The 17,438-nt window shown below is 43.2% G+C and overlaps 1 protein-coding gene across 1 annotated transcript in view; it reads left to right on the forward strand.

Moving 5' to 3' along the window:
- Positions 1–17,438, forward strand: part of KIAA1109 (KIAA1109 ortholog) — a 229,333-nt gene that overhangs the window by 121,857 nt on the left and 90,038 nt on the right. Inside the window, exons 37-43 of the mRNA XM_045017971.1 lie at positions 330–481; positions 1,970–2,120; positions 9,630–9,782; positions 10,274–10,514; positions 12,183–12,331; positions 13,113–13,332; positions 15,476–15,634. Coding sequence (XP_044873906.1) covers positions 330–481; positions 1,970–2,120; positions 9,630–9,782; positions 10,274–10,514; positions 12,183–12,331; positions 13,113–13,332; positions 15,476–15,634 — 1,225 coding nt within the window. The remainder of the gene's footprint in view (positions 1–329; positions 482–1,969; positions 2,121–9,629; positions 9,783–10,273; positions 10,515–12,182; positions 12,332–13,112; positions 13,333–15,475; positions 15,635–17,438) is intronic.

Consider the following 17,438-nt stretch of genomic DNA (forward strand, 5'->3'; position numbering starts at 1 on the left):
TTATTCAGCTTGGTACTTGTCTGAGGATTGATTTCTTTTTTAGCAATTGCTAATGATAGTGCAGAATTATTTTTAGAAGCAGTTTAACAACTTCTGTATTTACTTTGAATTCAAAGTATCTGCTTACATAGCTTACAGAGTTAAAATTGCAGTTTTCTGAAGGATGCGTTGTCTATGATCTTGGGAGATAGTGTGGGGCATGTGTGTTTTTATTCCTTTTGTCTAGTTAAATGTCATATGCAATTTTATTTTTTGACAGACAGTACATAATATGCTTTTCTATTAAGCACATGTTGCCCTCTGAAAACAATTTACCTCTTTTTGTGTAGGATGAAGGAGTTGAATCTGATGATCTGAAAAAAGATCTTCCTTTAATGCCTCCCCCACCTGACTCCTGCAGCATGAAGCTGACAATCAAAGAAATTTGGTTTAGTTTTGCAGCTCCCACTAATGTGCGCTCTCCTGCCCATAAATTTTCAAGGTATACTTCCATAGACTTAAAAGAAATAGAAGGAGCGGGTCTGTATATTATTAAATCTGGTATATTCTGTGTGCAGCCTCCTTAGTAATTGCTGCTGCTTCTATTGGATTATGACAAAACGTTAGGATATAGATAGATCAGATCAAGTCAGTGTCACTGTAGTATGCAACTGCCTGTATAACTGTCATCATTATATGGAGATAGATCTGGTTTTCTTTTTTAAAAGGGATTAAAAATGTCTAAATAGTGAACATGGTATAGGGAAAGTGTAGGAAAGAGGAATATTTTCAGAAGTGCTTAAAATTCCATTTTCTAAAGGAATTTAGGCAATTAAGAGCCTAAGGCTTGACTACTCGAGGAAGCTAGTGTGGGATAAGCTAGAGTGTAAAGTTAAAGCATGTGAACTATTCTGCATTAACACCGCCATGAGCACAGTCTTACTACACACTCAGAGTGTCTTTGTGCACTGTAGCTTAATATACTTCCAAAGTATATTAAGTTAAAGCAAATAAAGACACACTTAATGCGTAGTAAGTGTGTCCACGAGGGGAGCTAGTGTGTGGAGTGGATGGCGTGCACTAGCTACTGTGAGATTTTTGCGTTTGTAGAGACAAGCCTTTGGTGTCATTGAAAGTGGGACTTGAGTTCCTAAATCACTTTTGAAAATATTCAGGAAAATATTATATTTGCAGTGGTAATCACTGAAAAAGCTGGAAATACTAAAGTTGGAGTTGCATATAGTGTTGGGTATAAAATACAGCAAAGTTTTGACCAGTTTAAGGGTAGATACTAATTTTATCCCATCTTGACCTTTTATTGTAATATGTACTTTTTAATTAAAAAAAAAAATCTGAGGCAGTGAAATTGTTTGGGGGAAGTGATGGCATTGCTTGAGAGAGAGGAGAGAGGTGTATCATTTTCTTTCCCCTTTCCATCTGTCAAAACTACTTGTACACCCTTGCATGACTCCCATTCCTGTGACCTGTTTTTCACTTTGAAAATCCAGTTACCCTATGCCAGGAAGGAGGGAGAAGAGTAAGAGAGCCTGTAGCAGGAGTGAGAGAAGGGTATTAGTGAGTGTGTTTCTGGCATTTAAAGCCACATATTTATGTTTGCACCAGTTTTAAATATGAATAATATTGTTCTGTATAGCTTAACATTTTCAAGCCTATAAAGATTGTTTTGTTTCACTTGTAACTCTATCTAGCTATGTAATATAGAATCATAGAATATCAGGGTTGGAAGGGACCTCAGGAGGTCATCTATAGTCCAAAGCAGGACCAATCCACAGACAGATTTTTGCCCCAGTTCTCTAAATGGCCCCTTCAAGGATTGAACTCACAACCTTGGGTTTAGCAAGCCAGTGCTCAAACCACTGAGCTATCCCTCTGCCCTTGAACTAATGAATAAGGAAACACTACTGATAATTGTTGCTTAACTTGAATTCTGTCTTTTAATATTTAATTTTTCTTCCAAAAAAAAAAAAAGGCAACTGAACCTACTGAGCACTGCAACTCCTGCTGTTGGTGCGTGGCTTGTTCCCATTGATCAACTGAAGTCTTCATTAAACAGATTAGAAACTGAAGGAACTCTAAGGATCTGTGCTGTCATGGGCTGCATAATGACAGAGGCATTAGAGGTTGGTGACTCACTGAAAAATAAGGTCAACAGACTTAAAATAAGCACAAGCAACACACCTTCCTTTGGTGTCTGTCTTCTTTAGTGATTTACTTGTAACTGAAATCCTGTGCCTGTTGAACTGGCCACAGATTTCACCCCTTGTGATTTGGATGCAGAACCTAAACTTCCATGGGAAAAGTTTCTAGCTGTTATGTCTGAGGAGGAAATCTTGGTGATTGTGAACAAAATGGGCCTGATTCTCCTCTCACACTTGTGTTAATAAATAGTGTCTCCAGTTGCTCTCAGTGGAGTTACTCCATTGTAAAGTAATGGGAAATGAGGAGAATTAGGTCCCATACTAATTGATTTGGTGTCTACAACAGTGCCTTTGGGAATGTGTGAACTATCCAATGCATCTCTGTGGGCTACAAACGGAAACCTAATGAAAACAATGTGAAATCTTGCACATGATTTATGTTGTGTCCAGGTAGTGTATTGATCTGTATTTGTTGGATATAGCCAAAGATTTTTTGGATTGGGGGTGTGGGATGAAGAGAAGTGAACTACTTGCTGGAGCACAGGACTAAACATTTAAAATTGCTCTCACTCCCTTTTCCTTGCTCCCTCCTACCCATCACCCTCCATATTTTTAAAAAAGGTAAAATCGCTTCTTGGGTGCCAAAAGCCCCATATAACTTTGCCCAGCTGTCAAAATCTTCATTTTTTTATTGGTCAACTTCTGTAAAGTTTAATTATTAGCATACAAAATTCTATGGCAGAGTAAATATTGAAAATATTGGCTTAGTATACAGCTGAAAAACATTCAAAATTTGAGATTTGACTTGAGTTCAACACCCAAATGAATATCACAAGACATACTGTACCAACGGTATTAATTTAATAATTAATTCAGTAAAAATTATTTTCAATTTACTTGATTATGCAGAAATGTCATTTTCCTGCCAAATTCAGCATAATTTAGCTGCAGAAATTGGGGGACTTGATGCAGAATTTAGGTTAACTGTGTTGTAGAGTACACATGACCCTGATTTTATGCCGCAAACTTTATTTTCTTCTGTTTCACTAAATCAGTCTCATTGGTGGGAAGTTTTTCAGGGGTTCCTTGTCTGCTACTGCAAGACCTGGCAGGTTAATGCTTGTTACAGTTGCTTATCCCCTTACCTTAAGTGTCATCACATCCTTGAAACTTGAATAAAAAAATGTTATACTGCAGGAAACAATTTATAGTATTAGAGTGGCTTCTTCTAGAATTAAACTATTAGAAAATAATTAGTTTGTTTAGTTCTTAGGAGGAATTATTAATTTCTATAATCAATATCAGAAGTTCTAAAATGCAATGTGGTCTCTCAGTGTATTTTTTTCACCATATAGTATAGCAAATATCCTGCTCTGTCAATGGAGATGGACATAGAAATATTTTCTGTTTCTAGGTAGATTTTCTTTAAATCTTCCAGAACAGTGTGGTATCATTAGAGTTTGACATCAGACTATGGCCTATGGCTCATAGTGTCACATTCGGGGATGCAATACAGACCAATAAGGTTGTATCACTGTCTGCCTGTAATAAATAATAATAATTGGAGATATACCTATCTCCTAGAACCAGAAGGGATGTCAAAAGGTCATCAAGTCCAGCCCCCCCATCAAGTTCACCAGTAGGACCAAGTTGTGATTTTTGCCACAAATCCCTAAGTGGCCCCCTCAAGGATTGAACTCCAAACCCTGGGTTTAGCAGGCCAATGCTCAAACCACTGAGCTATCTCTCCTGAGTGCCTTACATTCTCTGTGGCTAAGAGCCTGAACACTGACAATCAGCAGACAAGCATGCAGTGAATGTCTGTGTGCTAAGCAGCTCTGACTAAGCAACTCTGTTTCTAGCAGCTTGTTACACCCCAGCCACACTCTGATATATACCAGCTTTGAGTACACCTGGCAAGATGACCCTAAGACCCCCCAACCTAACAGTTTTTCCCAAACTGTGTGCTCTGCAAGGTTCACCCCTAAACCATTCAAAGGAATAATACAGTTTGCTCCTCTAAAGAGACAAAATGCTCATCTTGTCACTTTAACTGGAGTTAGCAATTCCTTTGATTCAAATACTGCACTGAGTTGGTTTAGACTGAAAATAAAACAAGTTTATTAATGAAAGGAAATAGGATTTTAAGTGAATTCAGGTATAAATGATAGTGTTTAGAAATAAAAGGGAAAGATGCTTTCTAAGGGCTAAGACTTAACACAACAAGCTACAGCCTTTGTTCCAGGTAGTTTCCTTACTAGTCTACCTTCCAGCAAGATGGCTGACCACCCTTCTGGTCAGGATTTCCCACAAAGTCCAAAGTGCTCAGTTCCTTAATCATCTTAGGCGAATGGTAACTTAGGGTACGTCTACACTACAAGACTATTTCGAATCTACTTAATTCGAATTTGTGGAATCGACCTTATGAAGTCGAATTTGTGTATCCACACTAAATACACTAATTCGACTGTCTGAGTCCACAGTAACGGGGCCAGCGTCAACTTTGGAAGCGGTGCACTGTGGGAAGCTATCCCACAGTTCCTGCAGTCCCCGCTGCCCAGTGGAATGCTGGGTAGAGCCCCCAATGCCTGCTGGGGGAAAAAATGTGTCGAGGGTGGTTTTGGGTAACTGTCATCATTGAACCGTCACTCCCGCCCTCTCTCCTTGAAAGCGCCGGCGGGAAATCTGTTCGCGCCCTTCTCTGGTCGGTTACAGCTCGGACGCCACAGCACTGCGAGCATGGAGCCCGCTGCGATCATCGCTGCACTTATGGCCGTTGTCAACTCCTCGCACCTTATCGTCCACCTCTTCCACAGTCAGCTGCTGAGAAATCGGGCGAGGAGGCTCCGGCAGCGCGGTGAGGACAGGAAGTCACAGAGTGGCGCAGACCTCTCACAAAGCAGGGTACGCCGCGCCGTGGAGATCATGGTGGCAATGGGTCAAGTTCATGGTGTGGAACGGCGATTCTGGGCCTGGGAAACAAGCATGGACTGGTGGGACCGCATAGTGCTGCAGGTCTGGGATGAATCACAGTGGCTGCGAAACTTCAGGATGCGTAAGGGCACTTTCCTTGAACTCTGTGACTTGCTGGCCCCTGCCCTGAAGCGCCAGGACACCCGGATGCGAGCAGCCCTGAGTGTGCAGAAGCGAGTGGCCATAGCCCTCTGGAAACTTGCAACGCCAGACAGCTACTGGTCAGTAGCGAACCACTTTGGCGTGGGCAAATCTACCGTAGGGCTTGCTGTGATTCAAGTAGCCCACGCCATCGTTGAGCAACTGTTCTCAAAGGTAGTGACCCTAGGAAACGTCCAGGTCGTCATAGATGGCTTCGGCGCGATGGGATTCCCAAACTGCGGTGGGGCTATAGATGGCACTCACATCCCTATCCTGGGACCGGCCCACCAGGCCAGCGAGTACATTAACCGAAAGGGCTACTTTTCTATGGTGCTGCAAGCACTGGTGGACCATAGGGGACGTTTTACCAACATCTACGTGGGGTGGCCGGGCAAGGTTCATGACGCGCGTGTGTTCAGGAACTCTGGTCTGTTTAAACGCCTCCAGGCAGGTAGTTTCTTCCCGGACCACAAAATAACGGTTGGGGATGTGCAGATGCCTACAGTGATCCTCGGGGACCCAGCCTACCCGCTAATGCCCTGGCTCATGGAAGCCCTATACAGGCGCCTTGGACAGTGAGAAGGAACTCTTCAACTACCGGCTGAGCAAGTGCAGAATGGTGGTGGAGTGTGCTTTCGGACGTCTCAAGGGGAGATGGAGGAGCTTACTGACTCGCTCGGACCTCAGCGAAAAAAATATCCCCGTTGTTATTGCTGCTTGCTGTGTGCTCCACAATCTCTGTGAGAGCAAGGGGGAGACCTTTATGGCGGGATGGGAGGTTGAGGCCAATCGCCTGGCTGCTGATTACGCTCAGCCAGACAGCCGTGCCGATAGAAGATCCCAGCGGGAAGCGCTGTGCATCCGGGAGGCTTTGAAAGATAGGTTCCTCGGAGAGCAGGGTAACCTATGACTCTCCAGTTGATTTACAGAGAAGCTGAACCTGAGCCTGTTTCACTGACTGTTGACTTCGATCTGCGGTTACATACCCCGTTCTCCAGGTTTCCCCCCTTCCAACACACGTTTTAAAATAACTTTAATGGAACACTGATTATTAATAAAGTTTTCTTTAATTATGAATTCCTGTTCAAGGGTTGAAACATGGACGCGGACTGTGGTGGGTACGGTGTGCACTGATGTACAGACCGCTTCTACATTAGAGGAATGACAAGCTCCTGCTCCTACAGCGGTCTCTGGGGGGAGGACGGTTGCAGGTGGGTGTGCAGGAAGGGGTGGGTTTGCAGGAAGGGGTGAGGGGTGCCGTCTTTGGGACGGAGTTTGGATGCAGGCTCTGGGCTGGGGGTTGGGGCGTAGGAAGGGGTGAGGGGTGTGTGGGAAGGGTGAGTATGTGTCCGTGGATGAGGGCTCTTGCTGGGGCTCAGGGCATCAGAGAGGCTCGTGGCTAGGGTGGAAGGGCATGGTAAGGGCAGCCTGCCTTGCCATTTGTGGATGGCAGGCGCTAGGACCCTGGGGCAGCATACACCTCCCAGACTGACCCGGGACAGCATACACCTCCCAGACTGACCCTGGTGCCTAGTGACTGTAGTCTGTGTGTGTCCTGCTGTTGATCCTGCCCCCAAGTCTGTACCCTGGTAATGGAGGCTGTCCTATGCAATTAAAAAACCCCTCCCCCCCCTTCACACAAAGTCTTCTGACAAGGAAAACGTGACGGAAACAGTGAATAACAACAAACTACTCTTAATACTCAACTACACAGTGGGGGGATGAAACTTGGATTTGGGACTGGGTGATCCAGGAAGGGAAGCACTTCTCATACTTTAGGGAATGAGAGCTGTTTGGTACATGAGCGCTCTGCTGGGGTGGAGTGACAGTTTTCACGGCCCCTAGCGCCCCTCCTTCTTGTGATTTTTGGTGAGGGGGGGACAGGACTTTGTGGCGGGGGAAGGCGGTTGCAGATACAGTTCAGGGGGGCTCTCTGCTCCTGCCTGCGGTCCTGCAGAACATCTACAAGGCGCCGGAGCGTGTCCGTTTGCTCCCTCATTAGCCCAAGCAGCGTTTGAGTCGCCTGCTGGTCTTCCTGCCGCCACCTGTCCTCCCGTTCGCTGTGTGAGCACTGGTGCTGACATAGGGTCTCCCTCCACTGTCTCTGCTCGGCTGCCTCGGCTCTGGAGCAAGCCATCAGTTCCGAGAACATGTCGTCCCTAGTCTTTTTCTTTCGCCGCCTAATCTGCGCCAGCCTCTGTGAGGGGGATGCCGGGGCAGTTCGGGAAAGAGCCGCAGCTGTGTGATGGGAAAAAGGAAGTGATTTCCTTGAAAAGATACATGTTTGCGAACACTGAACACAGTCTACTCAGTTTCAGTGAACAAGACCATACAGGGCACCTAGTCTCACGAGCTCTCAGGACAAGTTCGAGATTTCGGAATACGCTTTCATTGGCTGCGGTCTTGCACAGGAGATCGGACAAGCGGGGCGGTACAGCTGAATCCGTGTAGCAGCCAGGCCTGGTAAGCACTACACTATAGGCTGCTTAACAGTTAATGGATAGCTGTGCCCTCCCGCTGAAGGCAATCTGTAAAGCATAAAGTCTGACCCTGTTCCAGCCCCTCGCGGCTGTGCCCGGGAAAGATCACTGTATGCTTTTCCTCTGCGGCCTCCAACACGTGGCTGTTAAACGAAGGTCATTGCTATGCAAAGTAAAAGTCAAGCATTCACAATAGTAACAGTACACTAATTGCCCTAATTAGATGCAGCAGTCGCCGAACGAGATTACCCTGAGGCGGGTCACTCGGAGAGAGAGAGAGAGGATGCTGCTAGAATCCCTGTGCTCCGGAGCGTCCGTTTGCCGCTCTGACTTTTTGGTAGCCTTGTCTCAGGTCCTTGATTTTCACGCGGCACTGCGTTGTATCCCGGCTGTATCCTCTGAGTGCCATGGCTTTGGAGACCTTCTCGTAGGTCTTTGCATTCCGTTTGTTGGAGCGCAGCTCCGAAAGCACAGACTCCTCGCCCCACACAGCGATCAGATCCAGGACTTCACGGTCTGTCCATGCTGGGGACCTCTTTCTATTCTGGGATTGCATGGACTCCTCTGCTGGAGAGCTCTGCATCGTTGCAGGTGCTGCTGAGCTCGCCCCGATGTCCAACCAGGACATCAGATTCAAAGTGCCCAGACAGGAAAAGGAATTCAAATTTTCCCGGGTCGTTTCCTGTGTGGCTGGTCAGAGAATCCAAGCTTGGACTGCTGTCCAGAGCGTCAACAGAGTGGTGCACTGTGGGATAGCTCCCGGAGCTAGTAAGTTCGATTTGCATCCACACCTAGCCTAATTCGAGATAGCCATGTCGAATTTAGCGCTACTCCCCTCGTCGGGGTGGAGTACCGAATTCGAACTAAAGAGCCCTCTAGGTCGAATTAAACGGCTTCCTAGTGTGGACGGTTGAGCGGTTAATTCGAATTAATGCTGCTAAATTCGATTTAAAGTCCTAGTGTAGACCAGGCCTTAGAGTTCTTTGCTCCTCTCTTTTGTAGTCCAGTGAACCTTTGAAATGGATTATTCTGAAGATTACCTCTCAGAGTAAAGCTCATTCAAGCTGTGAGGAAGGATTCATGGAGTCTTCTGGTGGAAATTCCATGTTGGTTTCTTCACCATCTTGTTTGCTAAGATGCAAATGAATGGATCTGTTCCTCAATTAACCACTCAGGAATACAGTATGGGGAGGAGATCTCCTCCCCTTGTTAGCTTGATGGTTTTTAAGTAAAAACATTCTCATTGTCTCTTAATGTATCTTGGAGGAACCATCAAGGTGGCAGAGCCACATACGTTCGTCTGAAGTTATCCCAACCTAGACCTGCCTAGCCAGACACACTTTAAGAACATAATTTCCAATTGGTTTGTAATTTTGAATTTGTCCTCCGTGTATATATACCAGACAATAATATTAGTGATCAGTATACCATTAGCTTTCTATTAATATTTTATATGACACTTTTAAAATACAGGTTTTGGCATTGGTGTGTTGCAGTACACTCAACTGGTCAGACCAGCTGAAACTCACAACCAGATACCAGAGACACAAAATGGGTGAGATAATGTCTTTTATTGGACCAGCTTTTGTTGGTGAAAGAGACAAGTTTTCAAGCTACACAGAGCTCTTTAACAGGTCTTTGTAGCTAGAAAGCTTGTCTTTTTCACCAACAAAAGTTGGGCCAATAAAAGATATTGCCTCATCCATCTCGTGTTTCTAATATTCCTGGGACCAATATGGCTACAACAACATTGCAAACAACAGTACCAGATACAAATGAGCTCCTTTCTCTCTTACTTTAGGATGCTGTTAGGTCACACAGAGGTTTATAACATGCATGCATTTTTATACCTATTTACTATAGGGAAAATATATACATATATAAATATTTATTTCAGAATAAAAGTATGCACTTCCCTTTGAGAAGCAAATACAACAGACTGACTAAAGTGGCTCGTTTCCTACAAGAAAATCCTTCCTGTTTGCTGTGTAATATACTGCATCACTACCTTCATCAGGCAAATTATTCCATCATTGAGGATGCTACCATGGTGAGTTATCCTTTAAAGAAGTAAATAATAGTGTGTACATAATAGTTTTACAATATTGAGGTTATTACAGTTTAGCATGTAAACCTAGTACAGATTGCAGGTTTCTTAATGTAGATAACTGTATAAAAACATTAAAGTGCTTATTAGTTACTATTATATAGGGCTTGAATTTTTTTAGACTACCATTTCTACATTATAGATTAATAGTTTATAGTCTGTTGTTTAGCTATTTTATTTATAAATTTTGGGAGACACCATAAATTTAACATGTGGATTTAACCTCCCCCTCAATAATTTATTGTCCTTTCTATGTCATGTTTCAGTTTTCTTTAAACATTTCCATTTTCCATTTTGGACATGGAAGCTTCAGAAATATAAACTCTTCAGAAGCTTTTATTCGAGGTCATGTTCTGCATGATCAGAAAATGCTTTGTAACACTAATTTTTTTCAGTTTATGTTAAGATGCTATTGTGTATGTCTGTATTTTTAGAGTGATGGCCTTCCTGCATTAGTGACTTTAAAGAAAGGTCTAGTTGCACTTGCTAGGCAGTGGATGAAATTCATTGTGGTGACACCAGCTTTCAAAGGAGTTAGTTTACACAGACCAACTCAGCCGTTGAAACCACAGACAACTGTACACCATGAGCATGAGGATGGAGTTGGATTAGACAGTGGAGGTGGCCTTCAGAGTGACACAAGTGCTGATGGAGCAGAGTTTGAGTTTGATGCAGGTATATTTGTGTTGCCATTATGCTCTATACAAATGACGTGGGAACAAATAATACTTTTAGACAACTTTTGTGGTAAAATAGCATAATAACTATGTTTATCTTTTAAGGTTATATCTGCACTACAGACCTGACAGTGGCACAGCTGTACCGCTGCAGTTGCGCCGCTGTAAGGTCTCCTGTGTAGCTGCTCTGTGCCGGCGGGAGAGAGTTCTCCTACCAGCATAATTAAACCACTCCCAACGAGCAGTGGTAGCTATGTCGGCGGGAGAGCATCTCCCGCCGACATAGCGTTGTCCACACCAGCACTTTTGTTGGTGAAATTTATGTTGGTCGGGGGTCTGTTTTTTCACACCCCTGACTGACAAAAGTTTTACACAAAAGTGCTAGTGCAGACAAAGCCTAATGCTGTGGCATCTGATGCTAAAACTCTATAAATCTGTGGTATGAGTTCAGTCCTCACTTCACCTCAGTGAACTTTTGTTTTAACTAGAACTGGGGTTGCCACCTGTCTTGAAAAATTGACATCCGATTTTCTTCCTTGCTCACCCTTATTTGATAACATAAAATACTCCAGCTTAATTAGTTGCCTCGTGCACATTTAACTTATATTATGTGCTGTCTCTGACATTGTAGACGTACGTCATGCATTTGAATAGTTGTAGCTATGTGTCTGTCTTTAATAGGTATTTTCCATGTGTAATGGTTGTGGGACTCACCCCTGTGGCGCCTCCTGCTGGTTGTCTCAGGAAATTCGCTCTTTCGAGAGCAGAGCGCCCTCTGCCATCCGGTGTTCTGCTGCCGCTGGCCCCTGTGTCCCTCCTGGATCCCCGGTGCCCTTTGTCTTTGGGGTGCTGCCCCCTGGCAATACCCCCACAGTCTCAGGGTCTCCCCATCCAGGGGAACCCCCAACCCTCTATCCCCACCTTTCCTCAGCCTATGGGCAACTGCCAGTCACCATTGAGCCCCCCTTTCACTGGGGCCAACTGTAGTCTGTATAAGCCAGTCATCATAGGCAAGGGAGGTATTGACCTGCTGCCTTTCCCTGCAACCCAGTACCTCCAGGGGCCTTGTACAAGGCCCTGCTGCCTGAGGAGTTGCCGGCCCTGAGCTCCCCAGCTCCTCTAGCCTTTCCCCAGCCCTGCTTCACTCCAGTACCCTTTAGCACTTAGGCAGCTAGGTCCATCTCTCTTCTCAGCTAGAGGGAGACTGCTTGCTCCTGGCCCACTGCCCTCTTATAAGGGTCAGTTGGGCCCTTATTAAGCCAGCTACAGCTGTGGCTGCTTTCCCAATCAGCCCAGCTTTCAGAGCTGCAGCCCTCTCCAGAGCTGCTTTTACTAGTGCAGCCCTCCCCAGGGCTGCTTGTACCCTTCCAGGGCCGAAGCGAGGTGACCACCCTGCTACACCGTGACATAAAATTTTAAAAGCCATCTTAGTATAATTTCAAAACATGCTTGACAACTGCATTATACTCTTGTACACATGCCAGCTGGCACATGCTTGGGGTTTTGTTCTTTGTTAGATTTTGCTTAGATCAGTCTCTCTGCCATCCGTGTGCCAAAATGCAAAAGCATGGATGTGTACATGATGGTTTGGGAATAAGCGTACATAATAGGTACTCTTGGACTTATTTAACATTAAGTTAATTTGTACAATTGTTACATGGTTCAGCTACAGTCAGTGAACACACAATGCTCCTAGAAGGAACAGCTAACCGTCCTCCACCTGCTGGAGTTTCTTCTGGGCCTGTAACTGGGGCTGAGATCATGAGGAAATTATCCAAGACCCATACTCACAATGATTCTGCTCTGAAAATAAAGGTAAGTTTATACTGTAACTTGGAGGATATTGGGGGAGAGAAGTGTTTTGTTTGCAATCTATTTTAAGTTTGATTTTGAGTCCCCAAAACAATTTTCACCTGGATTAAACACTAACCAATATAATGCATACTATGCAATTGAGCCATGTTCATTATACTTTAGAAAAGTTACATTATTTAATCACTGTAGTTTCCCCTCCCCCCCCAGCAGTTAACTCTAGGTCCCCACTTTCAAAAACAGACCATTAAATTGTGAATTCCAAAATGTATGGGTGCACATGAGTAATATTTAGGATAAAATATGTGGTTGTGTGCACAAATTGGAATTTTTTGGCTAAAACGTGCAATTTAGGAATATGATGTATAAAGTCTGCTGTCATTGATGTTGTTATACTGCAGAACCCTATCACGTTTTCTGTACATAAATAATCTAGATATTCTTAGAGAGAGTTCCTCCTTGATTTTGGTTCCAGTGATGGTGTTAGCTAAAAGTGACTCTTGTTCTGAGGATAATAGTAAAAAGGTTTTGTTTGTTATGGTACTCTGATTGTAGCCTCAGAGCTAGTATTGTCTTCCAACGTTAACAGTAGTAAGAGTCCTCCACAAGAGTTCTGCCAAAAGAGTTAGTATCAGAGCCAGATTATGATCCCTGAGTTTCTGGATTCTGGTCTTGTGTTCAGGCTTAATAAAGTGTTCATAGCACTTAATAATTACTTATTTTGATTTTGTTATATGTATATAGATTACTTGCCATTTAGCGTTTTGTGTTTTGTGTGTGAAAGGGTATACATCCTTACCAGTCCTTGAGCTATACTAGTGGAGACACAGCCACGGATTCACCAGTGCATGTTGGCCGTTCTGGAATGCCAGTCAAGGAAAGTCCAAGAAAGGAGAGCCTACTCAGCTACCTTACTGGAAGTTTTCCTAGTTTGCATAATCTTCTTGAAGGGACTCCTCAAAGAAGTACTACAGCAGTTAAAAGTAGTTCTTTAACAAGAACAGGTACTGTACATGCTATGTCTGTGGAATTTTTCAGTTTACCTTATGAAGGGCTAATCATCAAAAAAGAAGCAATGCTTTCCCAAAGGTGTTAGGATATTTTCCCTTCTGACTTTCTAAAGAAGCAGTAAGGTTATTAAAGCAGTGCCTAGTGGTGACTGCTATATTTGAACACCGCCCCCCCCGCATATATTTACATTCTTATAACGTTATGAAAAAATAGAATTTTGAAGTGAAATTTTGCGTGCGTGTGTGCGTGTGTGTGTGTGCGTGCGCGCATACAACCATTCAAACAACAGAACTGAGTAACTTTGTATATAACTCCTCTTGAGAAGTGTGTCCAATATGAAGGTCCCTAGTCAGGGACTAGATTATAAAGACAGAAGGGACCACAGTGATTATCAAGTCTGACCTCTTGCATAACATGGACTATAGGCCTTCCCTGATTTACCACCTGTTTGAACTGAGGCATATCTTTTAGGGAAAAAAATCCAATATTAATTTAAAAATTGTTTGATAGAGAATCCACCACAATCCTTGGTAAGTTGTTCCAATGGTTAATTATCCTCACTGTTAAAATTTGTGCTTTATTTCTTGTCTGAATTTGTCTTGCTTCAACTTCCATCCATTGTATCTTGGACTAGCACTAGGGCTGCTTCTCACCTTCTTGCCTTATGTCCCTCCCCGACAGTCAGCTGCTCTGTTTCTTTTTTGCTCACTTTGGGCTTGTCTACGCTACCACTTAAGCAACATATTGACTTACGGGTGTGAAAAGGCCACCCCCCGAGCGACGTAAATTACATGGATTTAAAGTGGTGTCTACACCATGCTATGTCAGTGGGAGAGCCTCTCATTGATGTGGAGTAATTATGCTGATGGGAGAGCGTTCTCCCATCAGCATAGTGCATCTTCACCAGACATGCTACAGCGGCTCAGCTGCATTGATGCAGCTGTGCTGATGGACTGCGGTAGTGTAGACTAGCCCTTGTTCTCTCCTCCTTTTCTCTGCTGCGTCTACATAGCGTCTCTGTCTCCAGGAATGGCTGATCTGAAGGGGAGCTGAACACATATGCTGTTTAGCAACTCGGTGATTTTGAAGAAATCTGCCTACGTGAGCACCTCACAAAATGAAGATCTCAATTTTAAATGCTAACACTTTCCTTTAGCTCTCCTTTAAAAAAAAATGCACAAAGCCAAAAAGCAAAATAAATATGTAAAAACGCACCATTAAAGTTGTTAATTTTAAAGTGAGAGTCTGGAAGTACATAACATTAATTCTCATTGCACATCCTGTAATTTGAAAATTAGTATAAAAACGTATACTATAAATCTGTGGTTTCAGTGGAAAAGCAGAAATAAAAAAATTAAAACAATACCGTACTGAGCAGGGCTTTGGAGCAGAGCCCGATGCTAGAGCATGGAGCAGCTCCAGACAGGGGAGCTGCAGGTTTTTGCCTGGAACTGGAGCGCAGCCGGAGCACAGCTCCAGAGCCCTGGTACTGAGAAGGTTAACTTTGTATTTCCTGACTCTCTGCCTGTTACCGTTCCTGTTGTTTTTATGGTAGGAGGCTCTGAACAGGATTGAGGCCTTGGTGTACTAGGTGCTTTACAGTAGTAAGCTCTTTTAAGGTTTTCATGTTGCTTGTGTTTGATCACCCCTACTCTGAAATATGGAAGGTTGGGGGAGAAGATGACAACCAAATAATTACAATTTTTTTTTAAAAAGCTTTCATTTTATGTATTCTTACTACTGTGTGTGTGTGTGTGTGTACGTACACAGGATTTTGAAGTGAGCCTTCAAGCCCAGTTTGACATATTGGGGTTAGTGGGGCTTGTGTTAGTGCTCTAAAAATAGCTGTATGGATAGCACTTTGAAGTTGCAGCTCGGGCTGGAGCTCAGGCTCTGAAGCCTAGGGTTGGAGTGGACTTCCCCAGCACCAATAGTTTACAAGAGTGCTGTCTGACTATTTTTTAAATACCTTTCTGAAATATCCCTTGAGGAATTCCTATATATCGGAATAAGTTAACAGTTAAGGTACCTCACCTGTTTTCCATTATCAATATACCTATGTTGTGTACCAATTTTACACAGTAATTTTGGTGTCGTGATCTTTAAAACTTTCTTAAAACTGATTTATTAATACAGGAAATACCGTGGCCACAGAAATGTTATCTGAACATCCTTTGTTGTCTGAACCATCATCTGTGAGTTTCTATAACTGGATGTCAAATGCTGTTGGCAACAGAGGAGGTGTAGTGCAAGAGTCTCCCAACACCAAATCTGGACACAATAGCCTTCCAACAGGTATTGTTAACTATGATTGGACTTCAAAGATGTTGCATAGTTATCAGTTTTCCCTGAGTTATGCAATTCCTTGCATTCTGTTGCAGGGTATTTGATTTGCATGATCAGTTTACTTCCTATCTTTCCTGTATGCAGATTTCGACACTCAGATTCTTGTAGCTGTCATTGGCCAGTCAGAATGCAGAAATCTGCATAATTACCATATGCTAATTTTCTATTGTTCCTCCTCTGTAAAATGGGGTTAATAGTACTTCTTTATATCAGAGAAGTGGTGGTAGCATAAATGCATTAGTGTATTTGTAGCAGTTAAATATTACAGTGATGGAGGTCATAAAACAGCCTTTACATAATATGCAAATCTCTGTATTCTGGCTTCTGTCCAGACTGGCTCTTTATTCAGCATTTTCAAGCTGCATGTCATCCAGACATGGTTCCCTCAGAGTCTCACTTCTGAAAAACTCCCTCAGAGTCTCAAACTCTAACAAAAATATGCATGAACGAAAACAAGAAAACTAAAGCAAAGAAGGCAGAGTTGTCGAACTGCTGAAAGATAGCTTTAAAAAAAAAAGCCTGAAAACCCTTGATTTCCTTTCTTCAGGCTCAGTTCTGCTCCCAAGGAATTAATGGGAATTTTTCAAATGTCACAGTGTGTTGCAGACCTTTCTTTTCAGATTTCTTTTGTCAGCAAGGCTCTTGTCTGCACAATAAAGGTCTTATTTTTGTGTATATGTTAGTTTACACAGGAAAAACAGATCCTCTTTCTCCCTGTTCAGTTTTGAAGCTAAATATAACCAAACATATTTCTTCTGTTTTGAGAAAGATGAGCTTTAACCTGAAGGGAAGGTAGTGAGAGGACATGAGGGGGAATGAAGGCAGGAAAAAGAAAGGAGAGATGGGATTGAAGGATTAAAAATGTGCTAAAACACATTAAACAAGATAATTTACAGCAGTTTACTGGTCTTTCCATAGTCCTTTTGTAATCCTTCCCTTGTTCATAATCTTCAAATGTGAATATTTTAGTTTTCAGTTTTTCTGTTAATAATTTGAAGGTTCCTCCTTTTTAATTTATTAACTGTCCTTTAGCCTCTCTTTGTTAATCTCAGAATATAATTATTACCTTGTAATTATGTTATGGTTGAACAAATATGTGCCCCGATCCTGCAAACACATTGTGAGTGCTTAATTTCACATGTGTGTGAAGGTGTTCACCCACTGTGACTCTGATTCTGTAACCTGTTAAATCTCTAACTTGTTGTTCTGTGAAAAGAACCACAAAGTAGGATTGTTGTGAACTTGATTTTAAAAGATCTTTTTTAAACAGTTGTATAGTATTTAATGGCATGGGTTTATTTAGAATCATAGAATATCAGGGTTGGAAGGGACCTCAGGAGGTCATCTAGTCCAACTCCCTGCTCAAAGCAGGACCAATCCCCAACTAAATCATCCCAGCCAGGGCTTTGTCAAGCCTGACCTTAAGAACCTCTAAGGAAGGGGATTCCACCATCTCCCTAGGTAACCCATTCCAGTGCTTCACCACCCTCCTAGTGGAAAAGTTTTTCCTAATATCCAACCTACCCCACTGCAGCTTGAGACCATTACTCCTTGTTCTGTCATCTGATAACACTGAGAACAGTCTAGATCCATCCTCTTTGGAACCCCCTTCCAGGTAATTGAAAGCAGCTATCAAATCCCCCCTCATTCTTCTCTTCTGCAGACTAAACAATCCCAGTTCCCTCAGCCTCTCCTCATAAGGCATGTGCTCCAGCCCCCTAATCATTTTTGTTGCTCTCCGCTGGACTTTTTC

This window comes from Mauremys mutica, chromosome 5 (genome assembly GCF_020497125.1).
Source record: "Mauremys mutica isolate MM-2020 ecotype Southern chromosome 5, ASM2049712v1, whole genome shotgun sequence".
Lineage (NCBI taxonomy): Eukaryota > Metazoa > Chordata > Testudines > Geoemydidae > Mauremys > Mauremys mutica.